This window comes from Puntigrus tetrazona, chromosome 8 (genome assembly GCF_018831695.1).
Source record: "Puntigrus tetrazona isolate hp1 chromosome 8, ASM1883169v1, whole genome shotgun sequence".
In the NCBI taxonomy this organism is placed as follows: Eukaryota; Metazoa; Chordata; class Actinopteri; order Cypriniformes; family Cyprinidae; genus Puntigrus; species Puntigrus tetrazona.
In genome coordinates this window covers 5,662,303-5,677,768 of record NC_056706.1, presented here as the reverse complement: position 1 = coordinate 5,677,768, position 15,466 = coordinate 5,662,303, and the positions used below count along the sequence as shown (strand labels likewise).

The window sequence follows — 15,466 nt, the reverse complement described above, 5'->3', positions numbered from 1 at the left end:
TCATTTGTAAGAGTGAAATAAATGTAAAAGTGAACCTGGAGAGCAGACTGGGTCTACATTCAGAGTTTGTGTGGAGCAGTAGCGGAGAAATAAATGTTCCATTACAGATATAATTCTATTCTTGGACCCGAGATTATTTGTGACATCCTCATGTACATAGAGCCCCTAATGATCTATAGTGTTAAGGTGCATCATGAAGGGTGCTTTACCGGCAGCGGCTCTACATAGAGGATGAGGAAATGCAGAGACATGGAAAGGCAGATGGCTCCCAGCAGCCAGATGTTCTCCCAGGGAGGCATGCGCAGCAGAGACTGGTTCTCTGACAGACTGCAGGAGGAAGAAACGCACGTTTACTTGGCTTCTTTTAATCACTGTCATGAGTGAGCCTGGATGCGAGGTGGATGCTGGCTGACCTGTTGAGGGCGTTACACATCTCGATGGTGACCAGCACAGACAGGGCCATGGTCATGGGGTAGGGAGACTCGAACACGTGGCACTCCAGATCCTGGAAGTCAGGATTATCAGGAGAACACTGCAGGAAGTGGCTCTGAAAGGACGAGAGAGAGAAATAGATGCTTAGTTAGAAAACTCTACTACAACAAAATCAAAAATATTAATAAATAAATATGAATTATATTTAAAAACAACAACAACAACAACAACTCATTATCTACTACTACACCACCTACTATCCTACATGGTTTAACATTGATAAAAAGAGAAAGATGATAATAATAATCATAATAATAATAGAAAGAATAAAATCAAAAGTTTTCTTAGTATCCAAAGCATCATGTAACACTGAGTAACGGCTGCTGAAAATGTTATTATACATTTTGTTATTGTAAATACCTAAAACTAATTTATAGACTACTACTACTACCTACCACTACAGAAATGAAAAATACAAAATAAAAAAACCCCACAAAACAATAGCATATAAATGCTCAGTTTATCAGACTTGAGGCTACAGATTTAGTCACACATTTATTTTAAAATAGAGATACATACCAGCTGGTAAAATGTGATCATTGGACCATCATCAGCAGAAATGAACCACCAGGCTGCAGCTCCTACAGTCGCAGCACCCACATAACCTGTGAAACAACACACACAACATAACACAGCACTTAAATAACAACTACTGTTCCCGGTCTGTTGATAGCAAGCTAGAAAAATGTACGTGAGCTAGCTTCTCTCTAAATTACAGTCACTAGGCTACATTAGTCATGTTTGTGACTCACAGCCGATAGCCAAGTATCTGAAAAAGAGCCATCCAGAGATGAGTGGCTCCTTGGCGTTGCGGGGGGGTTTATTCATGATGTCCAGGTCAGGAGGGTTGAAGCCCAGAGCGGTGGCGGGAAGACCATCGGTCACCAGGTTCACCCACAGCAGCTGGACGGGGATCAGGGCCTCAGGGAAACCCAGCGCAGCGGTGAGGAAGATACTGCAGAGGAGTCCAACATATCAGCAACAAACAACACCAAGCAGAAAAAACAAAACAAAAACGACAACTAGACTGACCAGACCACCTCGCCCACGTTGGAGGAGATGAGGTAGCGGATGAACTGCTTCATGTTGTTATAGATAGCTCTGCCTTCCTCAACGGCGGCCACGATGCTGGAAAAGTTGTCATCAGCGAGTACCATCTCCGAGGCTGTCTTGGCCACGGCAGTGCCAGAGCCCATGGCGATGCCAATCTCTGCCTTCTTCAGTGCAGGGGCATCGTTCACACCATCTCCTGTCTGCAGAGAGTCAAGTCAAACAGGACAATCAAATGAGACCCTGGACCACAAAACCACTTCAGTCGCTGGGGTGTATTTGTAGCAATAGCCGAAAAAATAGATAGTATGGGTCAAAATGATAGATTTTACTTTTATGCAAAAAATCATTAGGATATTAAGTAGAGATCATTTTCAATGAAGATATTTTGTACATTTTCTACTGTAAATATACCAAAACTTCATTTCTGAGTAATAATATGCTTTGCTAAGGATTTCACTTGGACAACTTAAAAGCTGATTTTCTCAATACTTACAATTTTTTTTCACCCACTCTTTAGATTCCAAATATTCCTATTGTCTTATCCTAACAAACCATACATCAATGCGCTTATTATTTTCAGCTTTCAGATGATGTATACATCTCAATTTAGAAATATTGACACTTAACTGCATGTGTGCCCCTGGACTACAAAATCTTAAATACCTTTAAGCGGATAGGTCATCCAGAAAGTAAAATTCTATAATTACTCGCCTTCATGTCATTCCATCTTCAGAACACAAATCGAGGTATTTTTGATTAAATGCAGGAGCTTTCTGATCCTGCATAGACGGCAATGCAACAGAAACGTTTAAGACCCAGAAAGGTAGTCAGGACATTTTAAAATAGTCCATATGACATCAGGGGTTCAACCATAAAGTTATAAGCTATGAGAATTTTTGTACGCAAAGAAAACAAAAATGACTATATCAGAAAGCTCCTGGATTCCATCAGAAATACCTCAATTTGTGTTCTGAAGAAGGAATGACATTAATAACAGAACTGTCATATTCTGGTGAACTCTCACCAACACCGTATGGCTGCCTACCATAGCAGTGATCTCGTCAAAGCCCTGCAGGAACTCCACAATCTTGGACTTGTGTGAAGGCTCGACACGTGCGAAGCAGCGGGCAGCCGTGACGGCCTCGCGCTGGGCGTGAGGTGAAAGGTCGTCAAATTCACGGCCGGTGAAGGCCATGCGGTTGACATCATCGTCCTCCGAGAAGATGCCGATGCGCCTGCAGATGGCCACAGCCGTGCCTTTGTTGTCGCCGGTGATCATGATGACCCGGATGCCAGCGTGACGGCAGAGCTTGATGGAGGCGGCCACTTCTGTCCGGGGAGGATCCAGCATGCCCACGCAGCCCACGAAGGTCAGATCAGACTGGCAAATGACACGCATACTTTATCAGATAGCTAACTAGCAGGATCAAACATTTTTTCAAATTGCTAATTAGCAAGTCGATCATTTTTTTATTAGACAAGTGGTTTATTAGATAGAGAGCGTAGTAACCATGCATTTTTTGGTGTACTGATTACCATTTGTACAATAGCAATTTTGCAAAAATTGAAAATATTTAATATTAGATAGCTAACTCAATATGCATGGATTAGTTATAATATAGCAACATGCTAGAGGGACAAAAATGTTACATGGCTAGATATTAGACACCTTACTGGCTATCCCATAATTAAACTGGTGACTAGCTAGATAAACACCTAATAAACCCCTAATTAGTAGCGAGATATTTTTGTAGATGGCTAGATACATTACCATCCGTTAAACTGTTTGTCCAACTAGCTATCCAACTATTTAACATCAAGCTATCTAGTAATCTACCAAGATGCAAATAAACATTTTAGATCGTTAACTATTAAGCCACATTCACACCAGGAATTAGAACCATAAAGATAACTGTAAAGTATAATTCAGTAACTCAAGTGACCTCATATTCTGCGAAGCGGGCCGTATCTGACAGGACCATCTCCTCTTTCTTCAGTGGACTATCGCGGGTGGCCAGTGCCAGGCAGCGCAGGGTATCACGGCCAGTGCCATACTCTCTGATCACAGACATGATCTTATCCTTGATGCCTTGAGTCAGGGGAACCCTGGATCCACCCACACGCACATACGTGCACCTGTCGATCACTCCCTCTGGAGCTCCCTGAGGAAGACAGCCCAGTTTATCAACATGAAAAAGTTACCAATTAAACACCCAGGTAAATAAACTAGTATCCGGTTAGCACCTTGACAAACATCTTAGCAGAAGAGGATTTGGCCTTGTTGGGGGAACAGTACACAGACATGGACTTCCTGTCTCTGGAGAACTCCAGGGTGAACTCCTTCTTCATCAGCTGCTTGATCACCTAAAAATGATTTAATAACTGAATATATGGGTGTATGTTTAAACAAGTGCTTGGATAATTCTTTATTTATTGTATAAATATTTACTGAGTTGCAGGCGTTGGCTCTCTCGATCTTAGACAAACTCCTGACGTCAGTGTCAAAAACGTTCATTTTTTCCACCAGGCAGGTCAGAGCCGTCTCTGTGGCCTCTCCAACCTTCTCAAAAACACCTTTAGACTGTAAGAGATTTGGCATTTATCATTTAAGTGCATCCTCCATACTTGGAGCTGAACTTTTCCATCGTGTTCTATTGCCAGCAAACAGAGTTGAGAGATCAAATTAAAGTCATTAACCCAAAGAATAAAGTAATTTAAGCATGTTAAACTAGATTCATTTTTGAAGAAATTACTTCTTATGTAGCATAAAATGCATTAAATTGAGCAAAGGTTTCAACAAAACTTTGTTTCAAGTAAACGTGGTTCTTTTCAAACCTCTAAGAAAGGATTATTACTAAACATACCTCATTATAATCCAGGGAGGAATCATTACACAAGGCACAGATGGTTGCCAGCTCCACCAGGCCGTCATACTGGGAGCATTTCACTATTCTGTTATCAAGGAATCTGAGCAACCAAACAGAATCAAATCAATAGACCACCTACTAAAACAGAAGCTGACAAAAATTTGAAAAAACAGGTTTGACTGCAGTACTACAAGTAAATATGAGAGCAGAGACTCACACGTCTCCTTCAGGAGCATATGTGGAGCCAGAGATGGTGAATTCAGTCAGTGAGCAGTTATCTCCCTCAGCCTTGTCTATGACGAACATCTGAAAGACAGACACAATTGTAAAGGAACAGGAACTTTATTTGCCGCCGTGCAAACTCAACGTAAATTGGTATCTTTACAAAACAGAAACTGCTCCGTTAACTAGAGGTGTTGTCCATCATGAAGGAATTTGCTGGAAAGTTAACTGACAGAAGATGGCAGCATAAGCAAGTATTAGCATAAGAAGATTATACGTTAGCATTGACTCACTGGGCTGTAATTCTGTCGTGGGTGTTATGTTAAAATAAATACACAAACTGGCGGAACAGCAAGTGGAAGGGGGGCTAAAAGCACACACAGAGATGAAACACTGCTTATCCTGTCTGTGTCACAGACTTTAAGTTCGAAGTACGCCAACATCCGATGGAGGAAAAAAAAAAAAAAAAAAAGTCATAGTTTGGACTCCGCAGTTATCTATCATTGAGCTCATTCCTGCATTTCTGCAGAGCGAGCAGCCAAGTCCGATGACAGAGATATTTATCAGTGCAGTTAAGGAAGCTGCACCAAAACATTTCATTTCCAGAGAATGACAGGATTTTTAACAAACCAAAAAAACCCTCTCAGAATAAACACATCTCCTGACGGAGTACTGTGGGAAATATGCAAGAGGACAAAGATGTAGTGCAATCAGCATGTTTTTACCAATGTATTCTAAGTTTCCAGTGACAAGCAATTTTCCATCTACATTGAACTTTAGTAACTTTTTTATATCTACTGCTAACAACATTTCCTATTTCCATATATAACCGTATAATATAATAATCCCATTTTACTATTTATTGTAATAAAAATAGAACAGAAATTAACATAAAAATGCAGCGCTTTTTTTGTTCCCATCTGACGCTCTTTCACCTAATATAATATTTAGGACAAAAGTAATCAAAGTAGTCTGATTATATTACCTAAAATCTAATAATCACATTACTAACTGCATTTTTGTTCAAATAATAAGGAATCAATAACAGATTAGAATTTGTAGGTAATCTACCATTCTCTGAATAAAAATATAGTATATAGTATTATTACGGTGGTAATATATCTTGGATTCTTTTTTGTTTGTGATCATTAGAATTAATATGTATTTTATATATATATATGTGTGTGTGTGTGTGTGTGTGTGTGTGTATGTGTGTATGTATTTCAATTTGCCATCAACTTTTTGGCTTTTAGTTCATATTTATTAGTTTTAAGGTCATCTGTGTGGTAGTGCCTGATTTGTGCCATTTTCAATATTCTTCCAGAGCAACAGACTTGGGGTTGCATGCAAATTTGTGCATGTTTCATGGAGTTACTAAGTGCATTTAACCTTCCGTACAAAGCCTAGGATGACTAAAGTGCTAAAGAAAGTGCTCACCCTGCAGACGGACATCTGGTTGGTGGTGAGGGTGCCGGTTTTGTCAGAGCAGATGACGGAAGTGCAACCCAGCGTCTCCACAGAGGGCAGAGAGCGGACAATGGCGTTCTTCTTGGCCATACGGCGGGTGCCGAGAGCCAGGCAGGTGGTGATGACAGCGGGAAGACCTTCAGGGATGGCGGCCACGGCCAGAGCGACGGCGATCTTGAAGTAGTAAATGGCTCCACGGATCCAGGAGCCACCGTGGACGGGGTCGTTGAAGTGGCCGATGTTGATGATCCACACGGCGATGCAGATGAGAGAGATGACTTTGGAGAGCTGCTCACCGAACTCATCCAGCTTCTGCTGCAGGGGCGTCTTCTCCTGCTCAGTGGAGGCCATCTCGTCACGGATTTTACCGATCTCTGTGTTCACGCCTGTGGCCACCACCACACCTACGGCTTTTCCCGCGGCTATATTGGTTCCCTGAAATGCACGCATTTAAATGTAGAGTCTTTCACACCAAAAAGATTTGAAGTGTGAACTAAAGTTGATGAAGTCTTATCTTACAGAGAACAGCATGTTCTTCTTGTCCTGATTGACGGCACGGGGATCTGGCACGGGGTCCGTGTGCTTAATGACAGAGACAGACTCGCCTGCAACATGAGTTAATTAACAGTGAAATACACAGCTAAGATGCTTAAAATACACACAAATGAACCAAATGCTTCGTTACCTGTCAGGATGGACTGGTCCACTCTGAGTGTTGTGGACTTAATAGCACAGATACGGATATCGGCAGGTACCTTGTCACCCACTAGAAGGAGTAAAATAAGCGCACAAAGAAGAAAAAAAAAAAAAAAAACAAACAAAAAAAACAGGACGAAACAATATTACTTACACAAAACTATTTGCAAATCGGTGGGGTCCAAAGTTGTTTTGAACAATAAACAACTGAAATATTTCAGTGACAATTCTTTCATCCACTTCCAGCCCACATTATGGATTTTTGAATTTTTTTTGAAAACTTTTGAAAATATGAGAAATTTTCATGCAGTGTATAATACAGGTCTAAGTGACTGTAAACTTCCATGAAAGTTTTAAACCTGAAAGTGCACTATAAAGTTTGTCTTTTACAGAAAAGAGTTGACTCTGAATCATTGAAATGAGGGGTTTAGAGAAGTGACTCGTTAGAGAATAACAATATAAAAGGTAAAAATAAATTCATATTGTTAGGACTCCCAAAACCAAAATATGAACCTTTCATAACCCATAATAGGGGCATTTAAACAAGGAATAAAATTTACATTTTCAAATTTCATAATCAATTTTATATAATTGTCAAAATTAGCGAAAAAGTGATATCACAATGTTTCAGAGCAAAGCTTTTAATTTTTAGCATTTATTTAACAGTAAAATGTGTACCTTTATGCATATGTTGTTGTTTTTGAATAAATTAATGCAGCAAGTAATGCTGCACATGTTATCCACACACATCGCAGAGAACACGGTGTTCAGAAAGCATAACTGTCCTTTAAAATCTTTTCCTGTCTGATGAATTTGCTAGGCAAGGTGAACCGTAGCAAACCCAAATCCAATTATGGATCTTTAATTAATTAAATTCACCAGTCCCTTTTGCAGAGTCATAAAATGACTTAAAGGACTTAAAAAAAGAGAGAAAAAGAGAGAGCGTGTTCACCCATTGAGAACAAAGTCATGTAAGCTCATCTACGCCCTTGAGGACAAGAGAAAAAAATAGCATGGGGAGCAACAATGCACCTCGCCAAAAATGGAGAAAGTATTTTGATATGGTCGGCGATGTGCTGATCAGGTTTAAACACAGAGGCATAACAGCAGCTGCCCCTGCGCTGGACAGGAAGAGTATCGAAGCTGTCAATCAACTGGGAGGGGTTATAACTTATAACAACGGCATTCAAGAGCACCTTTGAGGAGCATGTATGCGATAAGCTTTCTCAGGCCACACTTAGCTAGAGAAAGCGTCCATTGGCTGATCTTTCCATGTTAAACATGAACCGATCCATCAAAAGTCCAGGGAATCTGCACGGCCAGCATTCGGAGATTGGCAGCATGAGAAATGGCAATGCATGATAGCAATGGATGCTGCGTGGCCTTGGCACCCAATCATCACACATGTGTGTGCAACAGGATCTCAGCGCTGTGGATTAACAAGCTGTGCTTTCGCCATGATCTGTGAGGAGCTACGGCGACAAGGTCACGCACACACTTTTTCTCAGAAAGACTTAATGGAGCTCAATTGCAACTTTTAGCCACCCAAATAGGGAACGAATGTACACAATGAAGTCCAGTTCCCAGAAGGTCACCCAGCACTGTTCGCTGGCAACAACTAAACGAACAAGATCAGGCAACAAGTGCGCTCTTGCAGGATGGACACTCAATGTGAGGTTGTCTTATGATTTGGAGTAGGAAAAGTGTAGATGATTTGGGGGTGGGGAAAAAATTCAGAATTGAAGAATCATCTGCCTTTATCTTCTGTTGAGTTTTTTTTATTGCAAACAAATAAATTCACACACATAATTTATTGTATATAAATAATAGCAAATAACTATATAATTGCATTAAGTTACAAAAATATATTTTTAAATGCATAACTATAAATGAATAGACAAATTAATAAAATAAAAAGAAATGCAGATGGAGCTATGTATTTGTTTAATGATATAAAAATTACTACAAAAAAGTATTTACACATAATATGCTATAACAAGGAAATAAGAGTATGAGCATTTATGTAATTTATGTATTGTACAAGCAAATAAATTACAAAAATAATGTAATTGTATGTGTGTTTTTGTCATTTAAATCTAAGTTGCATAAATGGTTTATCATTTGTATTAATTTTCATGTAATCATTTTATGCAATTTAAACAAATGCACAAATAAATTCCCATTTATTTGTGCTTATTTCTACATAAAAAAATTGCATATTTCATTAAAAGCATCTAAAGCTTGTAAATTTGTTCATTTATGTATTTTTATGAAAGTTTAAAAGCATTTTTTTTCCCCAAACAAGCATTTGTAAAACATTTTCTTAAATTCTCTAGTTAAAAAAATAAGTTGAATTCATCTCAATTAATTAATATTAATTCTACTTTGCACATTTTTATTATTTGCATCTTGTTTACTAAATCAACACAAATTCAATTTAAAGTCAAAAACTGAAAGAATATAAAAAGGCTTCTTGATGCAGTTTTAAATGCTTCACAATGCACACCCCTAAATGAAACAGTGGATTAGATGGAGAGGAGCTTAAGACTTTAATTAAAAGGTCCATACTTCAAATTACATGGACGAGTTTCAATGAGATGCTTAATTGTGCTGCTGACTAATGCAGACCCGTACCACAAGGCGAGAATGACGTGTCTATTCAATTTCGCTGTGGCTGAGAGCTGAATCATGACTTAAGAGAGGCCCGATGGCACAATTCACAAGTGCGTCAACGCTTTCCAGAACATAGCAGCATTTTATCAGTGTGCATATAAAAAAAGTCCCAGCAATGAGCTATTTCAGGCGTATCTGGCCTCCAGGTAGAAGAGTGACCTCCGAACCCCTGAGTTGTTGGAGTTATCTATCCACCCACTGTACGCACATACAGCCTCCTCGTCGGCCCTCAAAGAGCACAGGGAGCCCAGAACAACCCAGCAAAAGGGCCCTACACGACACCCACGCAAGGACTCACCACATATTCAGCTCGAAACTCAACTACTAATGGAGCATATTCAAGATCAAGAAAGAACACAGTGGAAAGGAAGATGCAGCATTTACATGCATTCCAGCTGTCTTATCATAAGCACTTTAGTATCTTAAAATATCTCCAGCATGCATCAATCAGCAGGGTAAAATAGCTCACACCTAACCCTCTGCAGGAGGACAGAAACTAAAACGGTTTCATTTAAAAGGTTTATTCTTCCAGCAGTCCCCCGGCAACACATTCACAGCTTTCAATTCCTCCGCTCTTTATAGCGACACAGGACACGGGGGTCAAACAAACATGCCCGCTCTTTACTAGTCACGCCGTCACAGTATAGCTATCAGATTGGCAATGAAACTTTGATTCGTGAGGGGCTCGAGGTTATTGGGTCAAACTTGAATGACTAATGATTTCCGGACTGCCAAAGCGGATATATCTGCCGATATTTTACATCGTATTTTTATGTCGTAAAAATATCATATCCTCAATATCCTTATGCACGCTTGGCCACTCAGAGACGTGTGGTGAGGATTACTGGACACCTGTTCCACCTCTTTATCACTGAGATAGCGCTAGCTAGTATCTCTTTTACTCTCATTCATATTAACTCGAGCCATTTGTGGATCCTTGCTGACAGGCAGGGGGCATCAAACACCTGCCGGGGCCCCGGCGCTCCTCGGTGATAGGCGATGGTTACCAGGTCCTGCAGAATGTTGCATGCCAGCCTGGGTGCTTGAATTCCCAAAGCACACATTGTGCTGATGGGTAAGGCCAAAGTGAAAGCGGCTGCATGAGGGGGAAGAGGGGTGGGACACCATGGGCAATTCCCTATAAGGTCATCTCTCTGAGTGAACAATAGGAACAGCTGTTAGAGCTGGACCCCTTCCACTTGACAATACGACTGCACCGTACACACTTCAAACTAATTGCATTGGTTTCAAGTATTGTTCTTTCCTCAGGTGATCAGCAATTCATTAAAAAAAATGTGTGATCCTTGAAGAGTGGTACAAAGTTTAAAAAAAGGCTAGATAAGGTCTTTCTGTTCGATTCTGTTAAAGACTACATAATCATGTGGCTTGATGGGTGATTGGGCAGAATAAAAATCAATAAAACCTCTAAAAATATTATGTTTTATGAAATAACTAACAGTTATAGTTTAAATCAAACTGAAAAAAAAAAAATGCATGCAACGTTATTTCACACAATTTTCAGGAAGCTAAACCTATAAATTTGCAGTTGTTTGTGCCATCAAGTTGGATTGAAGAAAAAAGTAATAAATAAATAAGGCAGTTTAGAAAATCAATACAAATGTGTGACAATTCAAATCCGGTGAAATGTTAAATTACATTGCGATACAATTAGGGATAGAATTTAATATGAACGCATCTTTGTTGTCAATAATCACCATAACCAAGTAATAAACACCGTCAAGGTCCAGAAAAGTACGTACATATGCTCTTCTGTGGCAATCGTCCCACAAAGATTAGTTATTTTTGTTTAAATCAAAAACATAAATACATGTACAAAACGTACTGACCGAAGAGCGTACACAGTTTCAGTCCAGTAGATATAAAAAAAAGTCACTATGATGAGCAATGAATCATCTTAGACGTAATTTTTTCCCCTTTGTATAAAGAGTATTCTTGTCACAAACAAGCATCTATATAAACATATTAAAATATTGTAACACTATAGTGTTGCCGTTCCCCAAAGAGCCACCTGCTGGCAGAAAGTGAATCTACATTCTCATTCAGCACATCTGCTGTTTTGTTTTTGTTTATGTAGCATGGTTTCGCAAAGCCAAAGTCAAACCATTTTTGTTTTTTGTTTTAAAATAATACAAATCTAATTTAGATTCAAAACTGTTGCATGGATACTGCATCTTTGTTTGGAGTGTGGTTAGAAAGCAGTGGATACCACCATTTATGAATGCAAAGAACAGGCAATTGTTTAAATGAAGAGATTTCTCTCTGTGTTATTTATTTGATTTGAGGTTTGCTTTAATTTCAGTGTAGATTTGTTATTTGACATTTTAATTTCAAAGAAATGCACAGCATTTTGTCCAAGGAATTGACACCTTTTCATTAATAATAATAAAATTGTGAGTAACAAATAATGTTATATATTATAATAATGCAGTAATAAAACTAGAAATACACTGAAAAATCTAATTGGGGAAAATGGTTATTGCACAAATTTTTCCCCCCACACTAGAGAAAGAGAAAAAAAAAAAAAAACACTTAACTATTAGGTAGCAGGGACACAATTCTATCTTATATAACAGCCAAAAAAACCCACCTAAAAGTACACGTGGATGGCATTAACGCAATTTTTTTTTTTCAAAAGACAATTTAGATTTCTTGGATAAATTCAATTCCTGCATTTATAATTGACAATCTATCACATTTAAAATGCTCAAGTAATGTCCATACATCAGGCATTCCCCAAAGATTCCACCTGAGGTTGTCTTATACACCAAAGCACCTTGGTTTGGAATATCAAAGAGTGTTGTAAGTTATGCTAATTAAAGCATCAGATGTGCACTGAGAGGACTGTGAGGTGGCCCACATGCTGAGCTCGGCCCCTGCGCGGAACTGATAGGCTGTCAGGGTGCCGCTGGCAGCATTTGTAATTCTGTTCACGACTAAACTGGTTACAGTCCCAGAGTCCTCTGCAGCGGGTGTGCCGAGCCGAGGCTCGGACTGCGTCATGCTCACAACCCACAGCAGGAGCAGAGACAGAGATTCAGAGACGGAGAGAAAGACCACAGGAAAGCACTTTAAACGATCGGCGCAGATGTCACACTACGAAATGCTCTCCAGACTCAGCCAAAAAAGCTCCTGGTCCCCCGCTCTTCCTAAATTAATCACATCCAGATAGTGCCAGGTGGGAAAATGTTATCGCTTCTCCATCTGCAAGAGTGAAACGAGCCGTTGTGCGAAATTGCTGAACTACGAAACAAATGCATTAAATGGACAATTTCCCCACGTTCGGGCCTAAGCACCAACCCCAAAACAGCACTATTCCACCAACGACCTCTCCAAGGTGACATTGCAGTCTGTCTGGATCATATCTGACGTCACGGGCTGCAATTCTGTGGGATGCTGCAGAAGGGGTGGGCGGTGGGCCCGGGGCCGACACCTGTCATCTGCACCATTGTCAATGTGAGTTATAATTAAACCATTCCATAATCTGAAGAGCCTATCTGTGCTAAATATAACATCTACCACAATGCACAAAACATACAGCGCTGGTTCTGCTGCAAAGAGTTAAAGGTTAAAACATCCTGCCAGTTCTTTCACGCATCAAATGACCACATCCATCCCAAAAAGATGAAGATGCTTTCGCGCTTTAACATCACAGGCTCAGTCTTCAAAAACACTTATTAATGCTAGAAACTAGGGGCCTCATCTATAAAACATGCATATGATTCAGTTTGATCCTAAATGTGAGGGTGAAAAAAAATTGATTTATAAAAAAATGATTGCATAAAATATATGATACGATCAGTGCTATAAATCGTTAAGGGTGCAGTTATTGTGACATTTGAAACAACGTCTCGATTGAGAAAAAAAAAAAAAAAAAAAAAAAAAAAAAAGTAAGGTGGGATTTAATTTGGTCCACTGGGAATTGATTGGATCATTTTTGTTTGCTATTGCTATAATCTCATGTGAGTGACAGGTTGACCTGCTCTTGCTCCAAGACATAAGTCGTCAGGGAAGACAAGATGTGTTGTTGCATGAGAGAGGATTATGAGAGCACATGGATTAAATTAATTAATTACAATAAAAACTGCTGGAGCTTTTTTATAAAACATGCATGCTTTTTTCTGATTATTTTGTAATGTCTCACACTTTTGAAGTGAGGAAAAGTACGAATTTTGATCAAATAATAAACGTGGACTTAAACATAAGCAAAGGAATCTTTAAACAATTTCAAAACACTTTAAGATGCATAAAGAGAGAGGCTTTTAGAAAAGTGCATCGTCTGCAGGAACATTATCGTGCATCAAGTTTTTTAATAATAATTTAGAATTGTTCTCTAAAATGTCTTCAATATTTCAGTTCCAGGTATTTCAAAAAATAAAAGCGAGAAGCAAATCAAGAGAGCAAACAATGGATATAGCTATGCTTCTAGGTAGAGCAAGAGAACTGACTAACACGTGATAAAGACTGACGCACACGGTCCATTGAAACACAGGTGCAACCAAAAATACTTATACTCCTATAGTGGAGCGGTACAGGGTCCATACAGGGACAGGAGACCTGAGAGGCTGTAATTACCTCATAACTACTTCTAAGTGCAGTCAGACCACACTAATAACTAAATTCAGGAAAAAAAAAAAAAAAAAAAAAAAAAAAAAAGTGTGACGCTGTGATCTCATAGTCTTAAATTATATAAAGACAGCACTTACCAGCGACCTCCACAATGTCTCCAGGCACAATGTCTTTGGCTTTGATCCTCTGGACGGTCTTCCTGTCCTGACGGTACACCTTGCCCATCTCTGGCTCATACTCCTTAAGGGCTTCGATGGCATTTTCTGCATTACGTTCCTGAGATGAAGATAATCAAATGTGAAAAAAAAAAAAAAAAAAAAAGCAGGCCGTATTCACTTGGGATGGGACAGTCTGTCAGACGGATGTGAGAAACCCGTTTGATAACAGTCATTAATTTACTCTTTTCTTGCTCTACTGACCTGCCAAACACCTACGATGGCGTTAGCTATGAGAATCAGTAAAATTACAAAAGGCTCCACGAAGGCAGTGATTGTTTCCTCTCCCTCTTCGAACCAGGCTAATACCTGCAATAATAATACAAAAAAAAAAAAAAAAAAAAAAAAAAAAAAAAAAAAAAAAGTCATGTCAAAACACATCCCGTCTGAGCTAATCGAGCATTTCACATCCAAAATACCCTGTGGGCATTTCAAGACCAGTAGATCAAGATTCTAGATGAGACACGCCAGTGACATTTGCCTTCTCGTAATGGATTCAGCACAGCCCCTTTGCAAATGAGGTTGTTTGGATTGCATAATCGGCATGATTTTTTTACAAAAAGTTTAAACAGGGAAAAAAGCGGCGTGATGAAAGCTAAACGGAGCAGTATGTTTTAATGACTGGAAATAAAACTCCTACAGCTCACTGCAGTCACAGCATGGCATCTGTTATTTCCCTCATTTAGATGTATTATTACATATGAACTCCTCCTAAAATAAGAAGCAGCAACATCTATTTACTTTCCATCACATCATTAAGCATAGACTTTCATAGCAACTTAGAAAACGGTTTTGCTTTGCACCTTTAAAAACGGAATCTTTCTCAGACACAAAGTCCTAAGACGCACCGCTTGAAGGTCATATGCGGAGATTGAAGCTCTCCAATCAACATCTTGTGGAGTTACTGGTCTGTCTGTGGTAATGAGAAGACTGCAACTGAAGGTCAGAGGCCTAATTTGGCCTGCAGAGATGCCCTCTTATTCAGCCAACTACAAGACAGCTGTCAAACCACATACTCCAACACCTCAGTATCACTACGCTGGGCGATGCTGGCATACCTCTCTCCTTCCACCCAACCAGCCAGTTGAATCTCATCAGCTATATAGATGCATTGCAACTAATGACTTTGGACAACATCCTTACTTTTTTTTAAATCAATACTCAGTATACATTTTAGATATAAATATATTTCAT

General features: G+C 39.3%; 1 protein-coding gene across 1 annotated transcript in view; it reads right to left on the bottom strand.

The window, feature by feature from the left end:
* Positions 1-15,466, bottom strand: part of atp2a2a (ATPase sarcoplasmic/endoplasmic reticulum Ca2+ transporting 2a) — a 28,393-nt gene that overhangs the window by 9,440 nt on the left and 3,487 nt on the right. The window contains exons 5-20 of the mRNA XM_043247190.1: positions 14,477-14,581; positions 14,195-14,333; positions 6,787-6,867; positions 6,621-6,706; positions 6,072-6,536; positions 4,630-4,718; positions 4,410-4,512; positions 3,995-4,126; positions 3,790-3,909; positions 3,489-3,707; positions 2,591-2,926; positions 1,525-1,745; positions 1,245-1,447; positions 1,012-1,097; positions 414-547; positions 210-327 (exon numbers count right to left, since the gene is read on the bottom strand). Coding sequence (XP_043103125.1) covers positions 210-327; positions 414-547; positions 1,012-1,097; positions 1,245-1,447; positions 1,525-1,745; positions 2,591-2,926; positions 3,489-3,707; positions 3,790-3,909; positions 3,995-4,126; positions 4,410-4,512; positions 4,630-4,718; positions 6,072-6,536; positions 6,621-6,706; positions 6,787-6,867; positions 14,195-14,333; positions 14,477-14,581 — 2,637 coding nt within the window. The remainder of the gene's footprint in view (positions 1-209; positions 328-413; positions 548-1,011; positions 1,098-1,244; positions 1,448-1,524; positions 1,746-2,590; positions 2,927-3,488; positions 3,708-3,789; positions 3,910-3,994; positions 4,127-4,409; positions 4,513-4,629; positions 4,719-6,071; positions 6,537-6,620; positions 6,707-6,786; positions 6,868-14,194; positions 14,334-14,476; positions 14,582-15,466) is intronic.